Source organism: Piliocolobus tephrosceles, chromosome 11, assembly GCF_002776525.5.
Source record: "Piliocolobus tephrosceles isolate RC106 chromosome 11, ASM277652v3, whole genome shotgun sequence".
Taxonomy (NCBI): Eukaryota; Metazoa; Chordata; class Mammalia; order Primates; family Cercopithecidae; genus Piliocolobus; species Piliocolobus tephrosceles.
Genome location: NC_045444.1, coordinates 118,905,403 through 118,917,187, shown reverse-complemented (window position 1 = coordinate 118,917,187; position 11,785 = coordinate 118,905,403). Strand labels below are relative to the sequence as shown.

The following is an 11,785-nucleotide window of genomic DNA, read 5'->3' as shown; positions in this document are numbered from 1 at the left end:
GGGGACACTCCCATCTCTACAAAAAATCAAACAAAAAATTAGCCGGGTGTGGTGGCGCACGCCCGTTGCCTTTTTTTTTTTTTTGTTTTTTTTCGCTGGAGTGCCCTGGGGCAATCACAGCTCACTGCAGCTTTGATCTCCCAGGCTCAAGTGATCCACCTCAGCCTCTTGAGTAGCTGGGACTACAAGCATGCGCCACCACACCTGGCTAATTTTTTGTTTGATTTTTTGTAGAGATGGGAGTGTCACTATGTTGCCCAGGCTAGTCTCCAACTCCTGGGCTCAAGAGATTCTCCCGCCTCAGCCTCCCAAAATGCTGGGATTACAGTGGTGAGCCATTGCGCTGGGCCGAGTACTCACCTTCTTGACCCCCTCAGACAGCACATGGGTGCTGGGTGTTCGGAAGTGGATGTTGAGCACGATGACACAGATCACCACAACCATGGTGACCAGCACCATGCCGAAGAGCAGGAACCTGTGGGCACACATTCAACTTGGAGCCCCCGGGGCCGGGCTGGGCAAGCACAGTGGGGCCAGGCTTGGGCATCACTCACTTGCCGATAAGGGGGATGGCCATGGATGTGGCAGGCAGCCGCTTGGAGATGAGCAGCAGGAAGACGGACTGAGCCAGGAGCACGGAAATGGCCACTGATGTCTTCTCACCACCTGGGGAAGCCAGACTTAGCTTCTTTGTGGGAAGCTAGGACCTTGGGGCCCTAGTCCTAGAGGGTCCTGCTGCGGCCCCTGGCACCTCTGTAGTACCATGGTGCCCTGATGAAAATCATGGGTTATGGAGCTACAGTGCCTGGGTGCAAATCTCAGCTCTGCCACTTACTAGCGGGGTGACCTTGGGCAAGTAGCCCAACCTCTCTGTGCATCAGTTTTCTCAACTGTTGAATATGGTGAGAGTGTGTTTAACACACATCACTCTGCCTGGCACTGGGTAAGTGCTCATGAAAAGCAGCCGTCACAACCCACCCATGCCACTGAACCCTCCCGGAGCACAGATCTGTGTGCATTCCTTCCTGCTCAGAAAACACCAGGGTGTCCTCAGAGCACCAGGATAACACCCCAACTCCCAGCCCCTCACTCGGACACCCCAGCCCAGTGCGGTCTTGCTCTGCCCACCTGAGCTCCTGCAAGGGCAGGAAGGGGGCTCCCCTGCTGAGGCCCCCTCAGCCCCTGCCTGGCCCCCTCCTCATCAGCATTGCTCCTCCTGCCGAGGGTAGCCCCACCCAATCCTGCTCAAGTCCATTCCAACTCCACCTCCTCTCCACCTCCTCTCGGAGCCCTCCCAACCCCACTGCAGATGGAAGGTGCCCCCCTTCTCCCTCCTGAAGTCCTGCGAGGGGCAGGGGCTGGGTGGCCTTTGACCCTGGGACTCACTACGCCCTGCTCATAGTAAATATTCTGAACTTGTAAACCACTGCCTCCTAGAGTCAGGTGAGCATAGACAGGTTTTCTGCCTCACACCCTACTGTCCTAGAGACGCTGTTATTCACCCACTGATTCAATAGTTGAGGGCCTCCTGTGTGCCAGGCTCAAGGTCACATACTGGTGACCATGAGGGACTTAGTCTCTGCTCTGACAGAGGGACAGTTTAGCAGTTCTTCTGCGAGTCCGTGGGAAGTAGCATCTTGGAGATGCCCTGCCCTGTCCATTTGGGGATGTTGCCCAGAATCAGACAGCCCTCCCTCTGGGTGGCCCTCACACTTGGCCCAGGCAGGGAGCTCCAGGAATAGAGACCCCAGGTGGCTCCCAGGAGGAAGTGAGGGGGCAGGGCGTGCTCGGGCGGGCTTGGGGAGGGGGAGCAGGGAACAGGGCCTGGAGGCTCACTGTCGGCCGGTAGGTAGAAGACCAGGTTGACCATGAAGGAGATGAGCACGCAGGGCACCAGGATGTTGATGATGTAGAAGAGGGGCTTGCGGCGGATGATGAGGTAGAAGGTGACGTCCTGGCGGCTGGGGCTGTCCAGAGGGGCTCTGGGGTCCACGTTGACCCTGGCCGGCCGGTGCACTATCTCCCACTCCCCGTTCTCTGAGGGTGGCACATGGACACCTTAGGGTCAGGCCAGGCCAAAGGGGCTAGGCAGGGCCTGGGGACAGATGAGGGGCTGGGCGGGGCAAGCCAGTCCAGGACGCGGCCGGCTGTCTACGGTGTCCTGTTGGTGGGTGTCGGGATAGAAGTTTCCATCTGTGAGGGGCAATCTTCCTCTGTGACTGATTTCTTTTTTATCTTTTCAGAAAAAGTAGAAGCTGAGGCCATACAGGACTCAAATAAGGAGTATCTTTTGGCTCAAAAGATACACGAGCCAAAAATAGGTATTGCAGATTAAAGAGAGCAAGTCAAACAAATGCTCTCAGATACTGAGCCTGTCTTCCTGAGTAACAAAGAAAAACCTCCTGGACATTAATTGAGCCACGCCTCCTCGGCCTGGGCCTGGGGGATAACCAACTAGTGACAGTAAAACTATCCCTGCCATGACGTGCCAGCCTGAGACAGTGAGACAGGGTCCCTTCGGATGGACGGGGTGAGTGGTAGACCCCATGGAGAATCCGAGCCTGGGTACAGATCGGGGATGAGGATGTCAGGAGGGGTGGCAGATACCCCCCGTCAGGATGACACAGCCCTCATGCCAACCACACCCCTGGGTTCACCAGACACAGGAAAGACTAAACCCCTGCCAGCCACAGGCATCTCATGTGTGAGAAGCATGACTTCCGGGCCTGGGCAGGGGCAGGGGAGGGCACTGGCACCGTCTCGCTCTGCCTTTGCGATAGCCTTGCATTCAGGAAGTATGAGCGTCTGTGTGCTTCTCTGTGGGCGGGCATGTGTCTGCCCTTCTCTGTCTAGCTGATCGTGTGAGTAGCTGTGTATCGGTATATGTGTGTGCACGTGTGTATCTCTTGGGTGGGCAGTGCCAGTGTGTCTGTGTGTGTGTGTCTGAGGGACCTGCCCACCCACTGGTGGCTGCTCCCAGCACCTGTGAAGCCTTCGGGGTCAATGATGATCCACTCCACAGGGTAGGTGCGGTTCTCTTCGGCATCCTGCTTCAGGCTCAGGGTGATCTCTTTGGCTGTGTACTTGAGGGAACTGGGGAGGGCAATGGGCAGAGAGTGCCACTCAGTCACTGGCTGGGGCCACAGAGTGGGGAACGGTTAGTAAGGGAGGACCGTTGTGGGGAGGGTAGCACTAATGCGGACAGGGCAGGGGCCTCTGTCTGGGGGTGCTTCAGTCACCTCCTTCAGCCCCTGGTAGGGTGCTTTGGGGTGAGGGGTGGCTGGATAAATGGGGGCACCTGAACTTGAGGGAGCAGTTCTGCCAGTCGAAGGGGAAATAGGTGACAGAGATGGGGCAGGAGGAGCGGAAGATGGCAGGTGGCAGCCAGTACACAAAGCCGTAGTCGTAGACAAGCACGTTGCAGGAGTAGGAGATCTGGAAGGAGCCATCATTGCTGGGGAACAGGGACAAGAACCACAGTGAGCTCTGGAGACTGAGGACTGGCAGAGTTGGGGGATGCAGAGGAGGCTTAAGGAAAGGAGGCGGGGTGACAGAGAGGAGGTCAGGGAGGGCTTGGCTCAACTTGTTCTCCAGCACAATCTCTGGGAGCCACACCATGTCCGGGGGGAGGCGCAGGACACTGATGTTTCCAAATTCTTCAGCATTCCACTTCAGCCGGTTGTCTGTCCAGCCCTGGAATCCCAAAGGCATGTCAGCAGTGCACTCTGCAGCTGTCCAGGCTCCTGGCTCCCCCTACTTCCCTGAGAGAAGACTGAACAGGGTCTGAGAGCTGTGACAAAAGAGGTTTGGGGAAGGCAGGTACAGAGTGCGGATTCAGGTCTGTCATGGACAGCTGTGCAGGATGCTCACTGCACAACTAAGAGAGCATTATTTCCACTGTGAGCATAGGAGATTTGTGTTTGTATTGTGGACTTTTGAGAGACAGGAGGAGAATGTTTTCTGATAAAAACCAAGATAAAGTGGCAATTTTCCAACAAGTGAATCCTAATCCACTTGAAGATGACACTAGGGGCTGGTGAGGGCACTAGGTGGGGGAAGGACTGTTGGGCCTGGGGCTTCTCTGTAGGGAGGCACCAACCCCTGCTGGGAGACAGTGTCCAAGGCAGATGGGATCTCCAAGTGGAAGCAACCTGGAGCCCTGAATTCCCCCTACCCCACCGGCTCTGGGAGGGGCATTATGTTTTTTTGAGATGGAGTCTTGCTCTGTCACCCAGGCTGGAGTGGAGTGGCACAATCTCGACTCACTGCAAGCTCTGCCTCCTGGGTTCACACCATTCTCCATTCTCCTGCCTCAGCCTCCCGATTAGCTGGGACTACCAGCGCCCACCACCATGTCCGGCTAATTTTTTGTATTTTTAGTAGAGACGGGGTTTCACCGTGTTAGCCAGGATGGTCTTGATCTCCTAACCTCGTGATCGGCCCGCCTCGACCTCCCAAAGTGCTGGGATTACAGGCATGAGCCACCGCGCCCGGCTGGGAGGGGCATTCTTACGTGCTCTATCCACACATTGGTAGTGAGGGTCTCCTCAACTTCTTTCTGTAATTAGACGGTAGGGCCATCCTTCAGGGCCATATCATTCTTTTATCCGCACACATTCACCCACTCTCTCTGTGTTTTTTTTTTTTTTTTTGAATCTTGTTCAATTGCCCAGGCTGGAGTGTAGTGGCACGATCTTGGCTCACTGCAAGCTGCAACTTCTGCCTCTTTGGTTCAAGCAATTCTCCTGCCTCAGCCTCCCTAGTCGCTGGGATTACAGGCGCATGCCATCACACCCGGCTAATTTTTGTATTTTTAGTAGAGACAGGGTTTCACTATGTTGGCCAGGCTGGTCTCGAACTCCTGACCTCAGGTGATCCCCCCACCTTGGCCTCCCAAAGTGCTGAGATTACAGGCGTAATCCACCATGCCCGGCCTACATTCACCCACTCTCAACTGGCACCCAGGGACACCATGGCATCTGCGCCCTGATCACTCGCAGTCAGGAGTGGGTGGGCAGCTAGGGAGCAGAGAGGACCGGTGGCCTCTGAAGCGTGTCACAGATGGGTCGTGCTATGGGTGTGGATGGGGGACACCCCAGAGCTTACACTGGAGGGGCAGGACAGCAGCCTGTCAGGGCACAGAGCAGCTCCAGCACATTTCCCAGAAAGGGAGCCACCACAGGCCAGGCGGGGGCTTCTGTGTTCCTCCACGGCTATCCTGGTCCTGGGAGGCTGTCCCTGCTCTCCCTCCCAACCCAGCACCGGAGGGCCTCTCACCAGGGAGATGAGGTTGGAGAGCGTGAGGGCCAGGGCGACGTCCACACTCTCCTCTTTGTGTGCTACGGGCCGGAGCTCCTTGTTGTAGCCCTTCTCTTGAAACAGGTGCCGGATCAGCCGCTCCTCCTCGTTCAGCCCCCAGATGCCTGGGGAAGGTCAGGGACAAGGACTGAATGGGGCCCTGGGCAGGGGACTCAGGAGGGAAGCTGCCCTGAGGTCCTGCTGGACCATGAGGTTGGGATGAGCAGGGGGGAATCCAACCACTCCCTGGGAGTGGGGACCCCAGAAGGCGGCCCCCCAGCAGCGAGAGATGGCAGAGTGGGAGTGGGGAGTGAGAGGAGGCCATGCCGTGTGGGGCCTGGGTGGGCATCAGGGGGGACCCCAGGGTGGGGAGGATGTCTACCCTTACCACACACTGCCAGGGCAGCCAGCAGCCCCAGTGTCAGCACTGGCCCCTCCATCCCATCCCTCTGACTGGGACCTGCATCTGCCCCTCCCATCTACAGGGCTGGGGAATGAGGGTGGGCGGGAGAGGGGACAGGTGTTGGTGGAGGAGGGAGTCAAAGGGAAGAGGCAGCCGGAAACACAATCTGACACCTCATGGCGGTGGGGTACGGGCCAGCCAGGGCAGGAGCCCAAGGAGTGAGGCAAAGATCCCAGGCTGGGACTCCCCGCGGCTCGGCGGCAGGGGGCGGAGCAGGGAGGACGTTGTGGGGGCGGGGCGCTGAGCGGAGAGCTGGGCAGTGGGGCCAGCGCTGGGCAGCCATGCATGGGGGTGGGGCGACAGGCAGGCCAGCTGCTGCCACTTCTCAGGAGGCAGGAGATAGTCTCAGATGGGGACCTCACAGCCTCTCTCCAGCCTCTGCGACCCTTGCCAACTGCTTCCAGAGACAGCCCTGCCTGGATCCCACCCCCGAGACTGAAGGTCCACCCACCAGGTCCCTTCCCAAGAAAGCTCCAGAGTTATTTCCATGTATTATAAATAACATTTATTAAAGCAGCTGTGATTCTCTGATTGTAAACCTGGGAAGACACAGAGGGCCCAGGACCCCCACCCCATCCCACCCGCACACACCCAGCCACTGTGGCAGCGACAGTTTGTCATTATGCTCCTGAGTCCCTCTCAGTTCCTGGGAGCAGTAGGTCCTCCCCAGGGGCTGGGGGCCCAGACATGGCTCAGGGTTGCCTGGCGGGGGGTACCTGAGGGTTGAGTGGGTGGTGCCCCTTCCTCTCCAGTCCAGGCCCCTGCCCTACATCCATCCAGTGTCCCTCGGGCTCCCCTTCTGCCAGGGCAGCCACGCGGAAGGCCTGTAGGGCCTGCACCAGCAGCCGGGGGAGGCTGCGAGCAAGTGTGGCTGGCTCCAGGCCCACCAGGCCACTGAAGGCCACATGCCGACCCCCCAAGCCTGCCCGCACCCAGGCTCTGAAGAGCCCGGTCAGTGTCTTGGAGCCCAGATCTGCCAGGACCTACAGAGGGAGGAGTGGGGATCGGGGCCCTGAGTTGGAATCCCAGAGGTCACCCCCTCTGCCCCTGGGCCCCAGAAACTCTCACCTAGACCCATGCTCCTTCCTTTCTCCCCAAAACCCTGCTCATTTCCCGCTCACGTGGACACCCCCACCCACCCCTCTCCTCGCTCCCCCCCCCACCACCCCTAGGGCCTGGGCCCACACTCCACGGGCCCTACTCCCTCTACCTACTCCCAGAGCAGGGGCAGAGGCGACCCCAGGCTGCTGGGAGGGCATGGGGGCTGGGCCCTCTGCACCTTCCCTAGGCTAGGTCTCAGCCTTCCCAGGCCGCGGTGAAGGAGTCTGGAAGCCTGGGGACATACCTCATGAAAGTTCATGGCCAGGTGCTCCGAGGGGACCTGCAGGATCCAGGCATGGGCCCCCTGCAGGGCAGCCAACTTCTGTCGCAGGGGCTCCAGCCCAGGGCAGCCTGGAGGAAGAGGCGAGGCCCCGGGAATAATGAACGGATGCGGTAGGGAACTGGAAGTGGCACTCCCACCAGCACTTCAGGACGGCCTCCCAGGAGACACACTTAGCCTCTTATGATATAGATGGGGAAACTGAGGCTCGGGGAAGTTAAGCAGGAACACCAGGCAAAGCATCTCTGTTTGACACTGATGAGAGCTCAAACCACAAGTCCTTCAAAAGAGTCATAGGCTCTATGGCGCGGGGGGAGAGTGAGTTCACTCTGTTGCCCCACCGAGTAAGTGCTTCCCGGAGCTGCCTAAAAGCGCTTCCGACCTCATCCAGGCCCTCGACCTATCCCCTCCCGAAGGTCGGCAGAGGGCGTCATTACCGTTGGCTTCTCCGCGCGGCTCCGGCCTCCACTTCGGGAATCGAGTGCCTGCAGCCCGCGATCCTGGGGAGGCACAGGGTTAGGGGATCTCCTCGGCCGGAGAAAGTGGCTCCGCCGCGCGGGTGGGGCCAGGCCAGGGCTAGGCTGGGCTGGAGGGCGCGGGGTACCTGAGTGCAGCCGCAGCTCGCGGGCGGGGTGCCGGGGAGACTCCTGGAGCGCTGGAGCGGGGCGAGCCAGGGCGGGGGCCAGGCGGCGCAGCCCCGGGCGCGGGCCGAGCAGCTCCTGGGCGTTCCGCAGCAGGCCCAGCAGCGTGTGCGCCAGCGAGCGCAGCTCTGCAGACGGTACAGGAGTCCGAGCGGCGGTCAGAGGCTGCACAGACCCCTTTCCCTAGCCCCCCATCCCTGTCCCGGTGAACAGAACTGACCGCATCGCCGCCGGCGCTGCAGGCACTGCTGGTGCGCCAAGCGCGCACAGGCGCCCTGGGACCCCGGGCACAGGCGGGCATAGAAGGCGCAGAGCCGGGCGGTGTCTGCCTGCAGTTCCTGGGGGGGTTCCCAGGCCAGAAGCTCCCTGCAGCTGGGCTCGCGACTGGAGGAGGCTGCTGCGGGCGGGACAGGGGTCGGCTCACCCTCTGTTTGGCGCCGTAGCTCCCGCACTCCTTCCCCGGAGGGAGACAGGCTATGCCCAGGCAGAAGGGAGCAGGGAATGGGCACGGGCCGGGTGGAAACGGGCTTGTCCCACGGTTGTCCGTTGGGACACTGGGGACGGGGCATTGGAAAGAGAGCGCTCACAGCTCATCTGCTCCTGGAGCCAGTCTTTGAACACGGCCACGCGGGTGTAGACTCCGGGCTTCCCTGGCTCCCCGCAGCCGTCCCCCCAGGAGGTGACACCGAACAGGACTTCTCTAGGGCGGGGGCCAGGCTCAGAACAGGTCAGGGGGCCTCCCGAGTCACCCTGCGGGGCCAAGAAAGAGGACGCTGCATTCACCTGCCCCCTGTGATGCCCGCCTTACGCCTGGCAGGTGTGAGCCTGCCACTTGTATCCATTTTAGCGATGAGGACAGAGAGGCTCAGAGAAGTCCAGTGACAGCAGACGTGGAAGGAAAGGAGGCTGTCGTGGCCCTGGGGAGGCTCAGCCGGCCCTTTCTCTTCAGACTAGGTTCATACCTGGCACGAGTCAACGCCCCCTGCCAGGTACCCGGCGCAGAGCATGGTGCTGGGGCGCAGCCCGGGCCCCAGGGCCCTTCGGCAGGTGTCGGCGCTGAGCAGGGGAACACGGGCCTCTCTCACTGCCTCAGCCTCAGGCCCCTCTGCAGGGAAGGAGTGGAAGGCTCAGGTTTGGAGGGCAAGAGCTCCGCCTTGAGTGTCCCTTTCCCACCACCCCCCTTGATTCCTCCCCCTTTGAAAGAGCAGGCAGCATTTTTCCAAGGCAACCCGGCCTCCCCACTATCTATTACCTCGGACCTCCAATTCTTCCCACCATGGGCCGGCTCACCCACGCCCAGTACCTTCGAAGAGGGCCCCCCAGCCCGCGATGGCGCAGGCGGTGCCGGCAGGGGGCTCCTGGGGCTCCTGGGGCAGGCACACGGGGCGCGCCGGCCCCCCAGGGCTCACCGGCGTCCACAGCTGCACCAGGGCCAGGTCGTTGTGGAAGGTCCGCGGGTCAAACTGAGGAGGGGGAGGCGGCGCAGGGTCAAGGAGGCGCGGGTGGGGATGCGGTGCCCAGCCTTGGGGGCCTGGAGACTGCCTTCTTACCTTGGGGTGGGGCAGGATGCGGTTCACTGGCACCTCCTCCGCTTGCTCTCCCCGGGGCCCCTCGGCCAGCGTCACAGTCCACAGAAGCTCGTTCGGGGCGCTGTGGGACCAGCGGTGGCTGAGACGCAGGAAGGACGGGGGCACACGCAGCAGGCCCCTCGGAGACCCTACCCCTCCGCCCGCACGCAGGGCTTTCTCTACTTGGGGGCAGGGAGGGCGGGCCGGGTAGGGGTCTCATCCCAGAGGGGCGAACGCGCCCGGCGGTGCCACCCCCTCCGGGCTGGCATCCTGGCGGGGCGGGCTCGGCCCCTTGAGACGGGGAAGCCCGGGACCGGCAGCCGCCAGGGGGCAGCAGAGACCACCTTTCCCGCGCGTCGCCCGCCTGACAACCCGGCAGGTGCGGGGCCCAGCGCTGGGGACCCCGGCTGGGCAGGGCCTGGGGGCCCTACTTACCCCACAAAGCAGTGCGCTGCCGTGAGCACCCAGGACGCCGCTACCAGGACGCCGCCGCACAGAGGCTGCCCGCCGAGCTGCAGCCTCACCAGCCAGGGCCAGGCCCCGGGCTGCGCCGCGCTGCCCCCCACGATGCGGCCGTGGGCCCGCGTCACGTTGGCAGTGCTCGGGCGCCTCTCGCCGCACCGCCCTAGAAAGGGGCAAGGGGTGTCACGAGGGACATGTTCTGGCCATCCTCGCCTTCGAGGCCCACCGGGCTCTCAGGCCTGCCCTCTCCAGCCTTTTCAGCCTCACCTGGCTCAGGTGGGTCCTGGAGGGGAGCTTGAGGCCTGGGGCGCCCAGATCCTGCGGAGAAACAGAGTTTTGAGTCTTACTGCCGCCCTCTCGCCCGTCCTCACCCCAGGCTGGGCCGAGCCTCTTTCTCCCTATCTCTCAGCCCTCCAGCCCACACAGGTTCTATTTCAGTCACCACAGGAGCACAGAGTGTTTCCGCCTCCCTGCCTTTGCACAGGCCATGCCCCAAGCCTAGCGTGTCCCTTCCACTTGGAGAAACAGACCTTCACAAATATCGTCTTGGTTGCGGCCCAACTCAGTCTCTGCCCCCAAGAGGGGAGTTAAGACTGAAGGGAAGGGACAGGGGCAGCAGAATGGGCCCAGGGTAGGCAGCAAGTCCACTGGGGCATGGGGGGCAGGGTGGGCACCTCGGCACTCGTGCGATCTGTGCTGGATCTCCATCGCCACTCGGTTTATTGCCCACTGGGCACTCCTCTGGGCTGCCTGCAACGCCTGAGTCCCCTGGGCCGACAGAACTGCTGGGACAGGGGGCACACAATCATGCGTGGTTGGGGAAGAGCCTCAGCCTTATCCTCCGGGTTCCAGCCCTGAGCCCTGCCTCAGGAGACCCACAAGCATCCGACAAAATGAGGAGGCGAGTGAGCCCTTGGGAAGCTGGGCCCAGCACTCAGAGCCCATGGTCCCAGGTTCTCAGCCCAAGATATCTCCCTAATTCAACTGAGCTGGACTGGAATCTTTGAAAGGTGCTTTTCCTTAACTTTTTTTTTTTTTTAAGACACCACCCCAAAGATACATCACAGAACTCAGTCTTATTGACTGAAAGTAGCTGTGTTTGAGTGGCCCACCTTTGGCCAGGACAGCCAAGGGTGTGGTACTGCCCCGGGCTGTTTCTCTCTGCTCCACGGGGCCTTTTTTCCATTCCTTTAGGCATACTTGACAGCTCCCCTTCCCTCTCCCGCCACACCCCTCCTCTCCCACCTGTATCTCAGTTCTTGGCCCCTTCTCGCAGCAGGGTGGGCAGAAGGGGCCAAAGGTACTTATGAGTAGGGGTGACAAGCTCTTCTGTCCCCTTCCGCCCAGGGTCCCACTTCCTCTACGTTCTTCCCGACTCCGCGGCTCTCAGACCAGCCTGGGCTTACCTTGCAGGGTGCTGGGGGGCAGGCGCGTGTACAGTGGGTGCCCGTGAGCAAACCATGGACTTGGGAGAGGTAGCAGTAGCAGCACAGCCAGCAGCATGGTGACCAGGAGCTGGGGTGAGACCCCGTCCTCTCTCCTCCTCGGAGTCCACCTTCCGGGCGCCTATCCTTTGGTGCCCGCCTTCTGCTGCCTTTCGGCCCCCAGGCACTGAATTCTTGTCCCTCAAATCATCTGACCCCGTTCTCTTACATCAAAATTACCCGCCTCCCTGGTCAGCCCTCACCTGGCCCTTAACTCCTAGGAGCCCACAGGCGAACGGGGCTGCGGGGTCTTTATAGAGGACAGCCTGGGGGAGGGGTGCATGGGAGGGTGGCCAAGACTGGGGGAGGAGTGGAGTAGTGGGCTTGACCTTCACCTTTCAAGTCTCATCATCCCAGCTCTGAGCCCCCCTTCTGTCAAAGGAGCCCTTGTTTCTGCGGCTCCATCAAAGGGGCCAAGACAGGGAAGAAGAGCTGACGGTTGGGCTGCAGGCCAGGCAGAGGGGGGCTGCTGGGTGGGGGCGGGCCCT

The 11,785-nt window shown here is 61.2% G+C and overlaps 2 protein-coding genes across 6 annotated transcripts in view; both read right to left on the bottom strand.

The window, feature by feature from the left end:
* The window catches only part of CHRND (cholinergic receptor nicotinic delta subunit), a 10,366-nt gene extending 4,572 nt beyond the window's left edge, over positions 1-5,794 (bottom strand). The window contains exons 1-9 of one of the 4 annotated variants that reach the window (XM_023188599.2): positions 5,687-5,794; positions 5,278-5,423; positions 4,514-4,558; positions 3,616-3,693; positions 3,299-3,454; positions 2,984-3,093; positions 1,837-2,037; positions 555-666; positions 361-475 (exon numbers count right to left, since the gene is read on the bottom strand). In XM_023188599.2, coding sequence (XP_023044367.1) covers positions 361-475; positions 555-666; positions 1,837-2,037; positions 2,984-3,093; positions 3,299-3,454; positions 3,616-3,665 — 744 coding nt within the window. In that variant the 5' untranslated portion in view covers positions 3,666-3,693; positions 4,514-4,558; positions 5,278-5,423; positions 5,687-5,794. Of the gene's footprint in view, positions 1-360; positions 476-554; positions 667-1,836; positions 2,038-2,983; positions 3,094-3,298; positions 3,455-3,583; positions 3,694-4,513; positions 4,559-5,277; positions 5,424-5,686 lie in introns of all 4 variants that reach the window. The other 3 variants (XM_023188597.1, XM_023188598.1, XM_023188600.2) reach the window with 3 other exon arrangements.
* A 449-nt stretch (positions 5,795-6,243) lies between these two features.
* PRSS56 (serine protease 56) lies at positions 6,244-11,524 on the bottom strand. Of its 2 annotated transcripts, none has more exons than XM_023188596.2 (13): positions 11,220-11,524; positions 10,488-10,595; positions 10,081-10,131; positions 9,787-9,976; positions 9,334-9,433; positions 9,087-9,246; positions 8,746-8,888; positions 8,371-8,533; positions 8,004-8,177; positions 7,747-7,911; positions 7,580-7,642; positions 7,107-7,213; positions 6,244-6,744 (listed from the first exon to the last, which is right to left on the bottom strand). In XM_023188596.2, exons 1-13 carry the CDS (start codon positions 11,314-11,316, stop codon positions 6,454-6,456), a joined length of 1,812 nt encoding a protein of 603 aa, XP_023044364.1. In that variant the 5' UTR covers positions 11,317-11,524; the 3' UTR covers positions 6,244-6,453. The 2 variants fall into 2 exon arrangements, with proteins under 2 accessions (XP_023044364.1, XP_031792402.1); XM_031936542.1 differs by having other exon boundaries at positions 8,004-8,180; positions 11,220-11,449.
* Positions 11,525-11,785: the final 261 nt, after the last annotated feature.

What these genes read in the sequence shown, in the direction of transcription:
- PRSS56 (XM_031936542.1), bottom strand. Translation starts at nt 11,316, where the DNA reads ATGCTGCTGGCTGTGCTGCTACTGCTACCTCTCCCAAGTCCATGGTTT. An exon ending in CAGATCGCACGAGTGCCGAG is followed by an intron (nt 10,132 to 10,487) that starts GTGCCCACCCTG and finishes GTTTCTCCGCAG; the next exon opens with GATCTGGGCGCCCCAGGCCT. An exon ending in CCAGGACCCACCTGAGCCAG is followed by an intron (nt 9,977 to 10,080) that starts GTGAGGCTGAAA and finishes GCCCCTTTCTAG; the next exon opens with GGCGGTGCGGCGAGAGGCGC.